The sequence below is a fragment of the Astyanax mexicanus genome, unplaced genomic scaffold (genome assembly GCF_023375975.1).
Source record: "Astyanax mexicanus isolate ESR-SI-001 unplaced genomic scaffold, AstMex3_surface scaffold_34, whole genome shotgun sequence".
NCBI classification, from domain to species: domain Eukaryota; kingdom Metazoa; phylum Chordata; class Actinopteri; order Characiformes; family Acestrorhamphidae; genus Astyanax; species Astyanax mexicanus.
In genome coordinates this window covers 1,874,731-1,894,216 of record NW_026040044.1, presented here as the reverse complement: position 1 = coordinate 1,894,216, position 19,486 = coordinate 1,874,731, and the positions used below count along the sequence as shown (strand labels likewise).

Genomic DNA, 19,486 nt, shown 5'->3' with positions numbered 1-19,486 from the left:
TTAATCTTTCATTGAAAAAATGTCCTGTGTTGTCTGAAGGCTTTGTTAAAGTAATGTCTACATCGGCCGTTGTGGTACCTGCAGGGTCCATGTGCTTAGTCCCAGCCACTGGTTTTCAAAGTACGTTGACTACAGGGTATTCTGCGTTAGTAGAAGGATTGGAATTGGACGAAGGGGTTTTGCCAACTAACCTTTTTGTGGCGTCTGCGTATGTGTGGGTTGAGGGTGGGCAGCTAATGGTGCCAGTAGTCAATGTGGGCTCTATTGATAGAACTTTACAACCACATACACGTATAGCACGTCTAGTTCAAGGGGACATTGTTGCAGGGGGAGGACAGTCAGTGCAATTTCAGGAGTTGACTTGTGGTGAGGTGCAGGTGTTTGTAGGTTTACATGAGGCTGCAGTTGGTGATCAGCAAGGGGGTACCAGCAAGGAAGCACTTAACCTGGATAGTCCACATTTATCAGAGCTTCAGTCTAGGCAAGCAATAGAATTATTAAGAGAATATGCAGATGTTTTTGCATATAGTGATAATGACTTGGGGTGTACAGATTTAATCCAACACCAGATACCCCTGATTGATAATGCTCCAGTAAAGCAGCGCTATAGAAGGCTTCCTCCCAGTCAATATGAGGAAGTCAAAGCCCACATTAGACAGCTACTGGAGCGAGGTGTCATTAGGGAGAGTAGCAGCCCATACTCCTCACCTCTTGTGATTGTGAAGAAGAAGGATGGAGCGTTAAGGATGTGTGTGGACTATAGACAATTGAATTGGAAAACTCGGAAAGATGCCTACCCTCTTCCAAGAATTGAAGAATCTATGGATGCTTTAAGTGGTGCTCAGTGGTTCTCAACTCTGGATCTCGCTAGCGGCTATAATCAAGTGGTGGTGGCTGAGGAGGATAGGCACAAGACTGCATTTTGCACACCTTTTGGCTTATATGAATGCAATAGAATGCCTTTTGGGTTATGCAATGCTCCAGGAACTTTCCAGCGTTTAATGGAGAGAATCCTGGGAGATCAACATTTCCAGTCTTTGTTACTTTATTTGGATGATGTTGTGGTGTTCTCTACTTCTTTTGAGCAGCATCTGCTGAAGCTTCAACTAGTATTGTCCCGGTTTAGAGAATGTGGCCTTAAAGTGAAGTGGAGCAAATGCTCCTTCTTTCAGCGGCAAGTGTCATACCTGGGACATGTCATTTCTGCAGATGGGGTATCCACAGATCCAGAGAAGGTCAGAGCGGTGGCGGAGTGGCCATGTCCTAAAAATAATACAGAGGTGAGATCGTTTCTTGGTTTCGCTGGTTACTATCGGCGCTTTGTGAAATATTTTTCACGGATTGCAGCCCCGTTGCATGCTTTGTCAGGTGCTACTTCTTATAAAGCAAAACAGCGCAGACCATGTCTTTCCTTTGCACAGTCGTGGACTGGAGAGTGCGAAGAGGCATTCCAGCAGCTAAAGCATAAATTAGTGTCAGCCCCAGTACTAGCTTATGCAGATTTTTCAAAGCCATTTTTTGTAGAAATTGATGCAAGTCATCAGGGACTGGGGGCAGTACTTTCCCAAGATGGAGACCAGGGAAGAAGGCCAATAGCATATGCCAGCCGTGGATTAAGGCCATCAGAAAGAAATATGGAAAACTATAGTGCCATGAAGTTGGAGCTCCTGGCCCTGAAGTGGGCTGTCACAGATAAGTTCCGTGAATACCTTTTGGGCCATCAGTTTACGGTGTTTACTGATAATAACCCACTGAGTCATTTAAAGACTGCTAGACTCGGGGCTATTGAACAGCGGTGGGTTTCTGAATTGGCTAGATTTGATTTTGACATCCAGTATAGGCCAGGTAAACAGAATGGCAATGCTGATGCACTTTCTAGGCAGGCACGGATTTCTTTGGAGGGGAATCCTGTTGGAGGTGCAGCTGGGGTAGCAGAAGCTGCTTTTGTTAATGAACAAGGCACTATGTCTACTTTCCCTGTCTATCAGAACAGTTTTCTGGTAGCCCAACAAAAAGCAGACCCCATAATATCATCTTTTCAGAAGTATTGGACACGAGGGGTAAAGCCCAATAGGGCTGAGAGGGCCACGGAAGAGGGAAGGACTTTAGAGCTGGTTAGACAGTGGGATAAGCTAAAGAATGAGGAGGGGGTTCTTTATCGCCATTTCACTGATACTCAATGTGGCTATGTGAGACAATTAGTGTTACCTAAACTTTTACAGAAAAAGATCCTCCATTGTATGCATGATGAGCATGGGCACCAGGGGGTGGAGAGGACTTTTAAGTTGGTAAGGTCTAGGTGTTATTGGCCTGGGATGCATCAGGACATTGAGAATTATTGCAAAAATTGTGAGAGATGTACAGTAGCCAAGGCCCCATTGCCACGAGTAATTACAGAAATGGGGAGTTTAATGGCATCAAAACCCCTGGAAGTGATTCCCATGGATTTTACTGTTCTGGAGCCCTCCAGTGATGGGCGGGAAAATATTTTGGTGTTTACGGATGTGTTCTCTAAGTACACTGTTGCAGTCTCCACAAGAGATCAGAAAGCTATTACGGTTGCCAAAGCTTTGGTGAGGGAGTGGATTCACAAATATGGTGTCCCGCAGAGGATCCATTCAGATCAGGGGAGGTGTTTTGAAGCTGAAGTGATTCATTGTCTTTGCAAATTGTACAATATAAAGCAAACCCGAACAACACCATATAGGCCCCAAGGAAATGGGCAGTGTGAAAGGTTTAACAGAACCCTTCATGATCTTCTTAGGACTTTACCACCTGCTAAAAAGAGAAGATGGGTAGAGTATCTTCCTGATGTGGTATTCGCCTACAACACCACTGAGCATGCTAGTACTGGGTTTACCCCATATTTTCTAATGTTTGGTCAGCCGCCCAATTTACCCATTGACATTCTGCTGGGTACGCCAGTAGAGGATTTTTCAGGGACCAGAGAGGATTGGATCCTGGAGCATCAGAATCGTCTGCAGGGGGCGTTTCAGCAAGCAAGAGTGCAGCTGCAACACGCAGCAGCTTTACGAAAGAAGTATCATGGGGCCCCGACTCCTGATAGTTCATTACAGATCGGGCAACTTGTGTATCGTAGGAATCACAATTTTCAAGGGAGGCACAAGATACAAGATCTATGGATGACTATTCCATTTCGTGTACTATCCCGGCCAGATGCAAACAAGGCAGTATATACTGTTGCCCCTATTGATGGCTCTTCGGCTCCTAAGAATATCCATAGAACCGAACTGCGCCCATGTAGCTCTGAACTGGAGTTTGAGGATGTTAATGCAAGAGCTCGGCATGACCCCATGGTGGAGGATTGTGAGATTTCCTCTGAGGATGAAACGGAACCCTTATGGGTTAGGAGGGAAGTGAGGACAGCGTCTAGTGACAGAAGTCTGATGGAGTCTAGAACGGTGGACAATGAAGAGCTAGGAATGGGGTCATCGTCCTCTGAGGGAAGTGAAGACGCACCTGTTGATCTGTTAGATGGCCATGATAGTGAGAGTAGTGATATGGGGGAGGCTCGTAGCCAAAGTGAGGAGATAAATCGGGTAACATCTCAAGAGCCAGTACGTCGATCTTGTAGGCACACAGCAGGGAAGCATACAAATCCTTTCCATTTGCCTAGGTCAGTGAAGGGAAATATGGGGGAGAATGAGGCTCACTTAGGTGTACATGTTAGTGTGGTTTGCTTAACCATCCTGAAAGACGTTTTGTCTGCTGTAGTAACCAGTTTGGGACAGGTAGAAGAGACCCTGTAGGTGAATGCAGTGTCATGCTTGGTTTCTATTAATTTTTGTCATATTATTATTATTACTTTTTTTGTTTTGTTTTGTTTTGTTGTTTGTTTGTTTGTTTGTTCCTGATATTAGTTTTTTTGTTGCTTTGTTTGATCTTATTATTATTATTATTACTTGTTTTTTTCTCAGAAGGTTATTATTGTTTTTCTTCTTCTCTTTCATCATCGAGGCGATGATTTGTTTCGTGGGGGGGTAGATGTAATGGGCTCCCATATTAAGTGCATTACGGTAGGGGCGCTACTGCGTCTATTACGGTAGCTGAGGGCTGTAGCGTAAGCTAGGAATGGCGGCAGCCAGTGGGTCAGTAGTGTGTATGTACTCGGCCATGCTGCGTGGGCTCTGGGAACACTAAAAGTAAGTAAAATAGCGTTTTTATTGTGCTTACTCTGAGAATTAAACCCATTTTTAATGTATAGGTAGTCAGCATGGCTCTGTGTGAAGCAGAAACGGTCTTTTAGTGGCTATAATTAAATGTAGTTGTTATTGTTTGTAGCTCAGAGGGAAACACTCTATTGTGCTGGGGATTGCTGGCCACTGAGGGGAGCTGTGGCTGCATTTAAAGGGTTAGTATTCGATATGAGTTTAAAGGGGGAAATTCTGAGCATGTATGCTTAATGGTGTATTATGTGATCTGTAGGTGCGGATTTTGGTGGATAACTTTGGTGTGGAGCCCACATGAGATTCTTATGGTTGTCATGGTTGCTGTATATGGCAGGTTGTTTTTTTTAAGATAAATACAGTGAACCTGTATATTCTGCAAGGAGGTAAAATATATTAATTTAGTTTTTTTCTTGATTGCAGATTTAATCTATGTCACTGTTTTATCACTGTGAAACATATATTTTGCTAGTATCTGTTTGTTGTATATTTTTAGTAAATTGGCCTAATGAAGTAGATTCTATCATTGATGCTGTTTTTTACAATTGAGTATTTTTGGATTAAATAAAGGTAAAAGCTGTTTCAAATTAATTTGCCCTCCCATTTCGGTTGATTCATCTTTTTGTTCAGAACCTGCTTAGTGTTACACAAGTATTATTAATATACTTCATGAATATTAAACAGTCTGTTCATATTTATTATTAAATATTTCATATTTGAGGAAAGTTTAAATCGCGCTACGTTTAACCGGTAGCACCGCAGTTCCCGCCTTCTTTTAACAGATCTGTTAAGGTGATTGGCTGCAGTAAAAAATGATGGACAGCTCGGTCTGTCTGAGGATTGGCTTAATAAAAAGTGATTGACAACGAAAGTGTAGTATCTGATTGGCTGCAGTCGACAATGATTGACACATGCTCCGCCCTTTAGCCACGCCCACTGGTGCTCCGGCCTGCAGCATTACCCTTCTCCTCTTTCCTGCTCACTCCCTCCTTCTCTCTCAGCTCCGTGAAATGAGCAACAGTTGCTGGAAAGACATGTGACTTTCCCGTCAAAATAAAAGTCCGCCTCTAAAATATTAAATTTAAAAATAAATAATTCGTTTTTGAAGTGATTTTACAGAGAAGAAGGTTAGGTAAGACAGAAAAGAAGTGGAATTTCACTCTGGTTTGTTTTAAATAACGTCGATTGGCTTGGTAATTTAACAAAAAAATCCATATTGTAATGTACAATTCTGTGTTAATACACAGAATAAAACATGTTAACAAATGAAAGTATCATTCTGTTTAATAAAACACTGTTAAAAATAAAATAATGATTATTATTATTATTATTATTATTATTATTATTACACAATGCAATAAAGAAGTGAATGTGACATTAATATTAAGAAGTCACATCACACTTTGAGCAATTTGACATTGTTTAAAAAAATACACTACTTAACAACCAGCATTATTTACTTAAAGAATTGAAAAAACTGAGAAGAAAGAGAATAGAAGAAACTAACACTTGGGTTGAGCAATATGTGGTATTATGAAGTAAAATGTAGTAAATACTGTTAATTAATTATGATCTGAGTCAATAGTTTAAGGAATTTTAATGATAAATAATGTTTAAACATTTGTCATTTAATAACTAGTTGAGGCTTGTTCATACTCCATTTTACAATGTCAGTAAGCATGGTAAATTGATGTACATTTATTGTAAATGTTATCAGTATTTTAAATATTTTGATAAGCATATAAAGATATGTCTAACAACGTAATTTAATGTTAAATTAAAGAAGCATTATGAAAAAAATACATTTCTTTCAGCCACTGACAGCATGTTATATACTAGGCAAATAGAAAAATCAGTGGATTTCAGAGGTTTGACTATTCTATTCGCCCCATATAAAACAGGCTGTCAGTGGCTGAAAGTAATATATTTTTCTTTATAATGTTACTTTTATTAAAGAGTTATGTTTCCTGAATCAGAATATAATAATAGTAATAAAGTGCCAGCACAAAACTGTATTACCCAGCAACACTAGTTTTAGTACAGTGAAACCTCTGAAATCCACTGATTTTTCTATTCGCCTAGTATAAAACATGCTGTCAGTGGCTTAAAGAAATATATTTTTCTTTATAATGTTACTTTTATTAAAGAGTTATGTGTCCTTAATCAGAATATATTGATAAAGTGCTAGTGCAAAACTGTATTACCCAGCAACACTAGTTTTAGTACAATTTCTTACTTTTTATTTTATTATCTACGTTATTTAAACGTGTTTAGAAGTTTTTAAAAGCTTTTAATTAGTTTTAAACTGTAAATATTATTAAACTAGTTCATACTATTTCATTTACAGCCTCAAAACTGATTTTTATTACATTTCAGGGGGACTTTTATTTTGACAGGAAATCGTTTTGGACTCCTGCCAAGTGTTGCTAGAATCACAATGCTCTCTCTGGCTGTGTCCGAAATCGCGTACTTCAGCAGTACGTGCTGGTTTAGGGTGTACGTCAGTACGTAGTACGCACGCAGCCTCGGACGCACTACATCCACCATCTTACCTCTGAAGCCCTTTCACCTCTCACCCCTCTCTACCAGCGGCACACTTTACAGAGCTTTACCCTAATTAATTTCATTAAAATCCCCTCATTAATCAGCTCTTTTTTATACAAATAAACCCCCAAACTGTCCTATTTAATAAGCACTGACTGTAAATAAAACTTAAAATTAATATTTCCTCAAATATGAAATATTTAATAATAAATATAAACAGCTTGTTTAATATTCATGAAGTATATTAATAACATTTGCGTATGCAACAAAACAAATATCATAAAGTTTCAAAGATAAATACCAAAATGTTAATGAATTCCTTCCTTACCATTTCACCTCAAAATTCCCTTTTCTAGCATAAATATTTAAACACGTGATCCTTATTATTATACATTATCTTTTACTGACAGCATTAAACATGAAGGGCAACATATATACATTACTGATGTAAATAAAATATGCTACCAAATAAATAAATAAAATAAATTCCCCACTAAATACAAGAATGAAAAGTCTTTTAAGTGGTTTTATTTTTTTATTATTCGTTATTCATTTTTCTCCCTCTCTTCATCTTCATCCTCTCTCTACTGGCAGGATAGTTGAATCTGAAACACACACAGATTAAGTCAGTTTAGCTTGGGCATTAAACAAATAATATACATTCTGAACAACACAAAAGTCTAACCATCCTGGGGTGCGTTTCCCGTACAACGACGGAGCCTAGCATTGAACTAACGTGGTACGATGCATCGTTAAACTAACTAACATCTGAAGTACGATCGTTTCCCGAAACCATCGTACTTTGTTGGTACCACAGAAGTCTGAACTATGTTGGTTTGAACCACCGTGGTCTTAACTAAGGTGTTTCCAGATGTGTTCGGCCAGACTTTCCCAGCAGAAAACGTGCAAAACTCACAATCTTTAAAATATTATGCCAAAAATATGTTACTAATGTATCATTTAGGCTATTTATATTGTAATTATCACCAGAACATAACGGACAACAATACTATTGAAAACATAACAATGAACTGCAAGTAAAATGTAGACAATAATTGCTATATATTCATTATTATTTGTAACAGACAGAGTTACTTAAAAAAACATACACATATTTGCTATTGCAATATTTTTTTTTATAAAATAATCACCATTCTGAATGAGTCTTACTCAAATGAGACCTGAGAAATATGTGTTACTCAGTGGTTCAGCAGAGCACTTACGACGTGCAGCGCGCGGTGTTCTGTCGAATTGTGCAACCGATCGAGATGTGCTTCTCAACACCAGCGCCCATGCGTGGAAACATTTTTTATTTATTTATTGTTTTTTTTTATGGTAATTCTGTTCTTTTTGGGTGCATTAAACAACCAGAAACCCCTTGCCATTATTTTTTTTATTTTTTATTATTTAGTATTACAAATGCGTAAATGACAGCTGATGATAATGAAAGTAATAATAAGTTAGCAATAATAAAAAATAAGGTTTATAATCACCTCTAATAACCCTAAACTGTTTCCTGATATTTTGATTCAGGCTTTCCAAATATCCTACCATGTTTAAATATAGGGCTTTTTCTAGCAATTTTATATTTAAAAATTAAATATGCACTAGGGTAGTACGGTTTGACAGGGTAGCAAAAATCGACAGAACACCGGATGGTACACCGGACCTTAACTAAGGTTCGCACTATGCAAGTTACTAACGTGGTTACCTCCATAGTTCCAACCACGCTTATGGGAAACACCTGCGTCGCAGCTGCATCGTCCAGACTATGTAAGTTGCTAACGTAGTTAGAACTACGCTTTTGGGAAACGTACCCCTGGGGGGTTAGTAACTTGCATAGTGCGAACCTTAGTTAAGCTACTCAGGTGTTTCCCAGAACCGTAGTTCTACATTAATATTTATGTAAAAAATAATAACATTAATTGCCATTATGAAAAATAAAACATTAAGAGAATAAAACCACGACTGGGATTCGAACTAGGTTTCCATCCGGTGTTCTGTCGAGTTTTGCTACCCTGTCAAACCGTACTACCCTAGTGCATATTTAATTTCCAACTACAGCTCTAGACCTGTCGTTAAGAGCTTAGTTCCTGGTGATTAGTGCAGACGATGGACGGTAGGATTCAGAAAGCTGATAAATCACATTAATATTGCTGCACGAGGATTTAAGATGCCAAGTGTACCTATTTTTTAATGTTTGTGTTTATTACATTAATTGTGCCACTTCACTTTTACCCATGTGCGCCCAGGGAAAATAATAAAATTCAGTCCTTTTTTTAATGTATGTCTTTAACATTTAGCTTTATTTGGCAAACATGAATTCAGTGTAGTGAAAAGAGAAGTGCTCTTTAGCTAAAATGTATTTTACAGTCTTGGAAAGATGTATGTTAATTATTCAAGCAGGCATCTCTTGAGTAAAGATAACTTGTGCTGTGCACATTTATGAATTAGTTAATAATTATTTTTTTTAAACCCACTGTGCTATATGCACTCTGTGAATAAGGCTATTAAACTGTCACTGGGGTGATACTCTAAAATGGCTTTAACGTAAACACCTGTACCCTAAGGACCTTTGAGGGTATATTTGCATTGTTTGTACCCAGTGAAACAAATGTATCCATACAGTAAGCAAGAAGGTGTCTTTTAATAATATATTCATAACAAGAAAAAACTAAGTAAAAAGTGTCTTAAAATAAATAGAGACATGCAATAAACAGGTGTTTTGAATTACCTAATTATCCTCTGGAGGTAACAGGGCCAGACAGAGTGTGAATAAAGAAACTTTATTATTTAGCCAATACAACGTGTTTCTAGGCCTATACAAATGTTATCAATTAGTGTTTGTTAAATAATATACTACAGGAAATATGTAAAAATATGTAGGCTACAATAATATATATGTAAAAAATAATAACATTAATTGCCATTATGAAAAAAAAAAAAACATTAAGAGAATAAAACCACGACTGGGATTCGAACTAGGCTTCCATCCGGTGTTCTGTCGAGTTTTGCTACCCTGTCAAACCGTGCTACCCTAGTGGATATTTAATATAAATTTTAAATATAAAATTGATTAAAAAAAAGCCCCATATTTAAACATGCTTTCGGTAGATTATTTGGACAGCCTGAATCAAAATATCAGGAGACAGTTTACAGTTATTAGGGTGATTATAAACCTTATTTTTTTATTATTGCTCACTTATTATTACTTTCATTATCATCAGCTGTCATTTACGCATTTGTAATACTCAGAAATAATGGAAGGGGTTTCTGGTTGTTTAATGCACCCAAAAAGAACAGAATTACCATAAAAAAACAATAAATAAATAAAAAATGTTTCATGGGCGCTGGTGAAGTACATCTCGATGGGTTGCACAATTCGACAGAACACCGCGCGCTGCACCGTCGGAGGCGCTCTGCTGAACCACTGAGTAACACACATTTCTCAGGTCTCATTTGAATAAGACTCATTCAGAATGGTGATATATATATATATATATTTTTTTTTTATTTAAAAAATATTGCAATAACAAATATGTGTGTTTTTTTAAGTAACTCTGTCTGTTACAAATAATAATGAATATATAGCATTTTTTTGTGTACATTTTACTTGCAGTTCATTGTTATGTTTTCAATAGTATTGTTGTCCGTTATGTTCTGGTGATAATTATAATATAAATAGTCTAAATGATACATTAGTAACATATTTTTTGCATAATATTTTAAAGATTGTGAGTTTTGCACGTTTTCTGCTGGGAAAGTCTGGCCGAACACATCTGGAAACACCTTAGTTAAGACCACGGTGGTTCAAACCAACATATAGTTCACACTTCTGTGGTACCAACAAAGTACGATGGTTTCGGGAAACGATCGTACTTCAGATGTTAGTTAGTTTAACGATGCATCGTACCACGTTAGTTCAATGCTAGGCTCCGTCGTTGTACGGGAAACGCACCAGATACGAAATTAAAGTTATTATGTCTGCAAAAGCATTAATAATAAACCCACACACCTATAACTCGCTACTTTAACTTAAACTAACCCTCATAAATCTCTCATTTACAGCCTGATATCACAAACAACCAAAACAGTTTAGATATCTGAATCTCCTCACCTCATAAACCTCTCTCTCTGCCGCTCCGCCGCTCACTGCCGGTGAATTCAGTTCCCCCTGTTCCCCCTTCACTGCGCATGTCGAAATCATGACGTAGCGCAGCGGAGGGGCTCAGACGGGCTGTGTGTTTCAGTTTGCGCTTCTATTTCTTTCTGTACCTTCGGGTAAGAGAATTTTCACTTCGTTTGTGAAATAGAACCATATAAACTCGTACTTCAAAGCATTAAATTGTTGTTAGGACATGTTTAAATGCTCAAATGTACACCGTGAGTTTTAATAATTTATACAGTTTATATAACTAAAGCTATATTTTATTAGGCTACTCAGAATTCAGCGAGGATGGTCTATTGAGCATTGTGTTCTCTTGTCAGTCTCGCTTATTTGTGAAAATGCGTTCGTAACGTCTGAAAGATGAATTGCTGAAGTAAATAAACTACATTATATGGCACAGTAATTGGTCTGTGGTATTATTTAATATAACATTGCTGTTATAACTGCAGCTTGGAAACTGTTTCCCCCTACACTGAAGTTGGAGTGCATCTATATTTTTTAGAGTAGTAATGTGACTTGAATGTGTCTTAAAAAATGTTTATATTTTTAATCCATGCCGCTGTTTCCAGTGGATTAAGAGAACATATGTTAGCTAGTTAAGCTAGTGGGGATATTCAGATACAGTACTTATGCTGATAAACTGTGTGTCTATTACTATTTCACCCAGTAACAATACTCTCTCTCTCTATACCTCTTTATGTCTGAGAACACAGGGGGGGACATATTTAACCAGAACCTAAGAAAAGTGGTTCCCCCTCTGTTTATTACTGCTGGAGAGGATTATGGGTACAGTATTTATGCTGATAAACTGTGTGTCTATTACTATTTCACCCAGTAACAATACTCTCTCTCTATACCTCTTATATTTATCACAGACAATCACTATTTGCTTTTTAACGCAAAATCAAATGCAACTGTATGATAGGAAATATGCAGAGAAAACATTGCATGTCAATAACACAATTTCAGCTGTCAGAAAGTGTGACCCTTAATATAAAGCATTATGGTAAAGTCCAGTAATAAGTGTTGTGTGTAGCTGAAAAGGTGAAGGGATGGTGAGTAATCTGAGAAGATTTGGTTAGTTTTACACTGTTTTAAATGTAGGTGGAATAGGGTCACATATTCTGATGCCAGCTGTCAGTATGAGTAAAGCCCAGTGATTGCATCACTTTCACAAAAAAAACAACAACTTTATAACTCATGCTTAAGATAGGACCTGGCAAAGGCACATATTTACAGTTGCATCATGTTTCAGCCCATTTTGTCTCCAAAATATCAGAAAACAATGAAAAAATAACATAAACCTTTTATAAATGTAATTATCTTTTAACATCCCAAAGGCCATTATAACTACCATTTGAATGAATTATATATCAGTTTAAATATGATACACATTATCTAATGTATGTTTAGCATGATAGCACAGGTGAAAAGTATGAGATAATCAATCCATTTTCTTCTGTTTTGCAATACTACCAACATAAAAGTAATGGGATAAAAGTAAACATTTTCTTAGTGTTACTCAGTTTTCTGTTACTCAGTTACTCAGTGTTACTCAGGTTTTATCTAATCTTTTACTCCCCCCCCCCTGCCTTCTTCATACAAGGTGAAAATGTAGAGAATTAATAATGAAACGTTCATGTTTAAGATCGTTTATTTTATTTATAGACAAAATAAACTGTACCGTTTCTCATCGTCCGGCGGACCGACAGCAGCAGAAGGAAGAAAAAGCGAGTCCGCGTAGCTTACGCAGTCTACGTAGCGCGCTCGTGCCCGTGAACAGAAACTGTGCAATAGCGCTCTCTGTGGTCACAGAATCCGACGGTCACAGAAAATGGTGGAACCGGGTCCCTCAGCTCAGCGCGGCTCCAGGTGGATTGTGGGAAATATTAGTGGGTGAAGTGTGCTGGGCTTGTATACTTAAAAATGTCTCCCGGTGCAGTACGTCATCCGGGAACTTTTCGCGTCCTCAAACTCGCCTACTGCGCATTCGGACACACTACTTGATCTCGCATACTGCTTTTGCATACTGTTTAGTATGGAAGTACGCGATTTCGGATGCAGCCTCTCTCTCTGTATGTGAGATCACATGCTCTGGAATTTTCATGTGACTCACCTGAGCTTTATCAGATCCCTTAGTGGTGGCGTCAATAGTAACAGATGTTATGGGGGTAAAATGGATGCTGTAAAATGATCTGATGATTTTAGGAGAGAAGAGCAGCTGAATCTCTAAACACTAACTATAGAAATGTATTATTTTATATTTATATTTTTTATATATTATTTTAAAGGAGAACTCTGGTGTAAAAAGGACTTTGTTGTAGTAAAACATGATAAAAGTTCTTATCTTTGATGAATAGCACACCTCCGTTCTCCCACAGCGTTCAGAGATCCAGAAATTTTAACAGTTTATCTATCCACAATAAACTGTTCTATCCCAGATGGAGGCGCGTGCGCACGCTGCGGCTTCTCTCTCCCCCGAGGAAACAGCGTTTTCGTGTTTTTTGTCTCGTAAGTCGCAGTGTTTTTGTACGTCTTTGTCGTGCGTTCATGTCCTGAAATGCACCTACTGCTTGGAGTCGGCAGAAACTCACTTTTGGAGTTAAACTGCGGACTCCAAGAAGAACTGCGAGTCTGCAGCGTGCTCCGGACACCCGCACCCCCACCGACCCCCACCGCTGCAGCTCGCCCACAATGGAAACGCCACAGGCGGCAGGCGAGAAGGCAGAAACGGGGTAAGCGCGGGGGTATCCGAGCAAGGCTAGCGGCTAGCCCACACAAGCCAGCTATCCCCACCATACTTTTGGCCAATGTACGCTCTCTGGACAATAAACTGGATTACATCCGCTTACTTCAGTCAACTCAGAAGACCGTGAGAGACTGTTGTGTTTATGTTTTCACCGAAACCTGGCTCAACAACAGCGTCCCGGACCACGCCGTTCAGCTGGAGCAGCTAACATGCTATCGGGCGGACCGCGCGCTAGCTGACGGTGGTAAGAGCCGCGGCGGCGGACTCTGTGTTTACATCAGTGATGCTTGGTGTCGGAACGTTGTTGTGGTCTGTAAACACTGCTCACCGGTAGTGGAACTGATGATTATCAAATGCAGTCCGTTCTATCTACCAAGAGATTTCTCCGCCGTGCTGATCGCTGCTGTTTACATCCCTCCAACCTCCAACAACAGCGTGAGGAGTGAAGCACTGAATGAACTGTACCAGTACATCAGTGAACAGCAGACAGCGCACCCAGATGCTTTTCTCATTCTGGCTGGAGATTTCAACCATGCAGACCCAAAGAGTGTGTTTTCTGGACTTTTTAAACACATAGACTTTCCAACCAGGGGAAACAACATATTGGACCAGGTCTTTACTACACACAGAGGAGCCTACCGAGCCTCCCCCCTCCCCCACCTGGGAGCCTCTGATCACTTCACCATTATGCTAATGCCAGCTTACAGACAACTGGTTAAAGTCACCAAACCAGTTCTTAAGCCGGTACGAGTGTGGCCAGAGGCTTCCTCAGAGGCACTTCAGGACTGTTTCAGCACAACAGACTGGAATATGTTCAGAGAGGCTGCCACCCACAACAACTCCACAGACATTCAGGAGTACACAGAAACTGTCTCTGCCTACATCACCAAGTGCACTGATGATGTAACCGACCTCAAGACTGTCACTGTTCGAGCGAATCAGAAACCATGGCTGACAGGAGAGGTCCACAAGCTCCTGAAGGCTAGAAATGCAGCCTTCAGAACAGGTGACCAGGCAGGACTGAGGACAGCCAGGGCCAACCTGTCCCGCGGGATCAGGAAAGCTAAGAGGCTGTACTCAAAGAAGATTTCCCAACATTTCAGTGACAGCAGAGACACACGGAACCTGTGTCAGGGTATCCAGTCTATCACAGGCTATAAACCATGGCCACAGACCTGCGACAGCGACACATCCCTGCTGAACGACCTGAATGGGTTCTTCGCAAGGTTCGAGCCACTCAACAACACACCCGCCCAGAAATCCATCCTTCCTCCTGGTGACCAGGTGCTGACGCTGTCCCCAGACAGTGTGAGGAGAGCATTCAGCAGGATCAATGCTCGGAAAGCTCCTGGGCCTGACAACATTCCTGGTCGTGTGCTGAGAGACTGTGCCTGGGAACTCACAGAGGTTTATACTGACATTTATAACACCTCTCTGAGTCAGGCGGTGGTTCCCACATGCTTCAAAGCCACCACCATCATCCCTGTCCCAAAGAAGGCATCGCCATGCTGTTTCAATGACTATCGTCCAGTTGCACTCACCCCCATCCTCATGAAGTGCTTCGAATGACTAGTCATGCATCACATCAAGTCTTTGCCCCCGCCCCTCCATGGACCCCTACCAGTTTGCTTATCGGTCAAATCGCTCGACCGATGATACCATCTCCACTGTTCTCCACTCAGCCCTCACACACCTAGACAAGAAGAACACCTACGTCAGAATGCTGTTTGTTGACTTCAGCTCAGCATTCAACACAATCGTCCCCCAACAGCTCATACACAAACTGGACAGTCTGGGGCTGAGCACTTCACTGTGCAACTGGCTGTTAGACTTCCTGACTGGAAGACCACAGGCAGTGCGGGTTGGCAGCAGCACATCCAGCATCACCACACTGAACACAGGGGCTCCCCAAGGATGTGTGCTGAGCCCCCTTCTGTTCACTCTGCTGACCCACGATTGCACACCAGCACACACCTCCAACCTCTTCGTCAAGTTTGCGGATGACACGACGGTGGTGGGTCTCATCAGCAAGTCACACTACAGTCACACTACAGGAGCGAGGTGAGCCGCCTGGCCTCCTGGTGCAAACACAACAATCTCTCTCTGAACACAGAGAAGACCAAGGAGATTGTTGTGGACTTCAGGAGAACTCACACACTGCACTCTCCTCTGTTCATCAACGGAACTGCTGTGGAGAGGGTGAGCAGCACCAAGTTCCTGGGTGTGCACGTCACAGAGGACCTCTCATGGAGCACCAACTCAGCGTCACTGGCCAGGAAGGCAAATCAGCGTCTCTACTTTCTCCGCAAGCTGAGAAGAGCTGGAGCCCCCACCCCCATCATGACCACCATCTACAGAGGGGCCATCGAGAGCATCCTGAGCAGCTGTTTCACCGTGTGGTACGGGGCCTGCACAGCATCCTGCCGCAGGACCCTCCAGCGCATCGTGAGAGCAGCTGAGAAGATTGTTGGCACCTCTCTCCCCTCCCTTCAGGACTTGTACAGCTCCCGCCTCACACGGAAAGCCCTCCGTCTGGCAGGAGATCCCTCCCACCCACTACACAGGTCCTTCAGCCTGCTGCCATCAGGGAGGAGACTGAGGAGTCTCGGGGCGAGGACCAGCAGACTGCAGGACAGCCCCATCCATCAGGCTGTGAGGATGCTGAACTCTCTTCCTGCTCTACCCCCCATCCCAATCCTGCCCCCAGAACACACTCACTCAGCATCCTGACCCCCCCCATCCCAATCCTGCCCCCAGCACACACTCACTCAGCATCCAGACCCCCCCACTAATACAGTACTGAAACTCTGCACTACAATGCACAAAGTACTGGTCCCTTCCAAACGGACTTGCACTACACAACACCTGCACTACTGATATACTTGCACTGTCAATACGCACTTTAATTCCACTTTAATTAAACTGTGAACTTTAAGGACTTACGCACCCATTCACTTTACCAGCCTTAAGCTATATACCATATACCATATTTGCACTACTGTTATTTACTATTTTTACTGTCATTCCATCTCAATCACCATCAATATTGCACTATTGTCTTACGAATGTTTATTGTGTCTTGTTGTATTGTACATATAGTGTCTCCCACTCTTTTATATTATATATCTATTTCTTTTTTTACTTATATTTATATATCTATTTCTCCCCCACACTACTGCACCTTGTTTTTGTCTCATGTATGTCCGTTTGTGTCCCTGCTGTATTGTACCCATAGTGTCTCCCATTCTATTTTATCATATCTATTATATGTACTTGCTGTAAAATTGGGAAGAGAGTAATGTAATTTCAATTCTCTGTATGTCCTGTACATATGCAGTATTGACAATAAAACTACTTGACTTGAACAAACACCCTTCAGACTGGGTGATACGGGGCATAATTTCCCCTGATAAATCACTTTTTACACTGTTATCCAGCTCAAAGTAGCTCCACACCTCCTTACTAGAATCCAGAGAGCCCTGACATTTAAAACCAGGCATTAATAACTTAAAAAGTGCAGAAGAAGCTTAATAAAAAAAACACTGTTTACATCCTATAACACTATAGCTTCAGCTCCGAGCGCCACCATCACTGTACTGATAATAACATAGACATATATATACAATGTAGTGGAGACCACTGTGAATGTATTGTTGTTGGCTCTGGTAGCGTGGTACACTGTGTTCAATCTGGTGGGTCAGCCAGAGCACCACTAAAGCCAGAGTTTTCTCAAGAGTTTTATTACAGGCAGGGACATAGGCGTAGTTACAGGCTGTGGTCTACAAGACACAAACACAGACAAATCTGTAAATAAAAATACAGGTACTAATGAACTGAAATAAAGAAACTACATTAAAAATTCTACAGGTTTATCTTAAGCCTTTCTATGGCACGACAGTTCTCTGATGGTACTTAGGCGCCATCTACTAGTCATTCTCAGTAACTGCTGCAGTGAGTAGCTGTTGCTAGTTTCACTCAAGCCACACATTCAATGAAACAAAGTAAAAATAATAGCACAGTAAAAAGGTATCTAATAAATGTCTTCAAACTATTATAATAAAAAGAACTAACAAAGCTAATTACCAAATACAACTGTGTAGATGTGAAACTAAACATGCATTTAGCCAATACAAGTCTGCTTACTTATACAAACTAAAACATATCTAATCACACATACTACTGAAATAAATGGTCTTGACTCACAGCAGCTGAACAGAGTTGAACAGTCAGAGCAAACTAAGGTAGCTGGCCATGAGGCAGAAAAATCTACACTGTTTCCTACAGGAAATGACATCAGAGAATGACATGTGACTAGCTTCAGCCAATGGCATTAGGTTTCCACAGATATTCACATTAAACAGAACAAATAATATATTAATAAATTATTAAACTCTACAGTCAGTTCTGGGCCTTTTGAACATACATAGACTCTGTATAATGTAGCAGCCGGTGCTAGGAGAATGGTGAGAACCACCTCAGGCGACTCTGTTTGTGGCGTGCTTGCAGAAATGGCTTCTTTCGCATTACTCTCCCATACAGCTTCTCCTTGTGTAAAGTGTGCTGTATTGTTGACCGTTGCACAGTGACACCATCTGCAGCAAGAGGATGCTGCAGCTCTTTGGAGGTGCTCTGTGGATTGTCCTTGACTGTTCTCACCATTCTTCTTCTCTGCCTTTCTGATATTTTTCTTGGCCTGCCACTTCTGGGCTTAACAAGAACTGTCCCTGTGCTCTTCCATTTCCTTACTATGTTCCTCACAGTGGAAACTGACAGGTTAAATCTCTGAGACAACTTTTTGTATCCTTCCCCTGAACAACTATGTTGAACAATCTTTGTTTTTAGATCATTTGAGAGTTGTTTTGATGAGCCCATGATGCCACTCTTCAGAGGAGATTCAAATAGGAGAACAACTTGCAGTTGGCCACCTTAAATACCTTTTGTGAAAAAGTATTTGCCCCCTACAGATTTCTTTTTTTGTTACACTGATATTTTTTGATTATCAAACAAACTTTAATATCAGACAAATATAACCTAAGTAAATATAAAAAGCACAAATTTTATTTATTAAAAAACAACCCAACCCAACCCAATCCAGCCCTGTGTGAAAAGGCGGCAACAACTGCAATCAATCTTTACTGATAACTGATAATGTGTCTTTCTCATCTCTGGCTTCTACTTCCTGTCAGCGGCGCGAGCAATCGCAGCGGCACGAGCAATCCGATCTGAACTCGCAATCATGCAAAAGTTCGCTATGGGAACAACTTACGACCGACAGACCCTGCTAGACCTGCAAAATCAACAAAAATCTGTACTTACAGACGGTCTACGAGCGGAGCTATGCGCGCTAGGCCTGCTAAGATCCATGGCGTTTCCTGAGCCTGCTAGCCGGAAGAGGCCAGCGGCTCCATCTCTCCTTCTTTCCAACGTTTGTTCCCTGCCGAACAAGATTGACTATCTCCGGCTCCAGCGGACATCCCAGCGCGAGTTCAGAGACTGCTGTGTGTTCGTTTTCACGGAGACGTGGTTAACGGACTCCATCCCAGACTCCGCGATTGAGGTGAGCGGCATGCTATGCTACAGCGCGGACCGCGACGCCGGCCTCTCGGGCAAGGTACGTGGAGGTGGGGTGTGTGTTTACATCAACACAGCATGGTGTAACAACGCTGCGCTGATCTCCGGCTACTGCTCGCCGCTGGTCGAGTTTGCTGTAGTCAGAGCCAGGCCATTCTACCTGCCCAGAGAGCTTAGCAGCGTGTACATAATAGCAGTGTATGTAGCACCCAGTGCTAATGCTAATGCTAACGGTGCTAATGCTAATGCTCTGCAAGAACTGTACAC

General features: G+C 41.0%; 1 protein-coding gene across 1 annotated transcript; it reads left to right on the top strand.

Annotated features, from left to right (window-relative positions):
• Nucleotides 1–2,446: 2,446 nt before the first annotated feature.
• LOC125790067 (uncharacterized) lies at nucleotides 2,447–4,543 on the top strand. Its single transcript, XM_049473175.1, has 2 exons — nucleotides 2,447–4,163; nucleotides 4,303–4,543. Exon 1 carries the CDS (start codon nucleotides 2,874–2,876, stop codon nucleotides 3,768–3,770), a length of 897 nt encoding a protein of 298 aa, XP_049329132.1. The 5' UTR covers nucleotides 2,447–2,873; the 3' UTR covers nucleotides 3,771–4,163; nucleotides 4,303–4,543.
• Nucleotides 4,544–19,486: the final 14,943 nt, after the last annotated feature.

Excerpts from the sequence above, each read along its gene's own strand:
- LOC125790067 (XM_049473175.1), top strand. The coding sequence starts at position 2,874 with ATGTTTGGTCAGCCGCCCAATTTACCCATTGACATTCTGCTGGGTACG.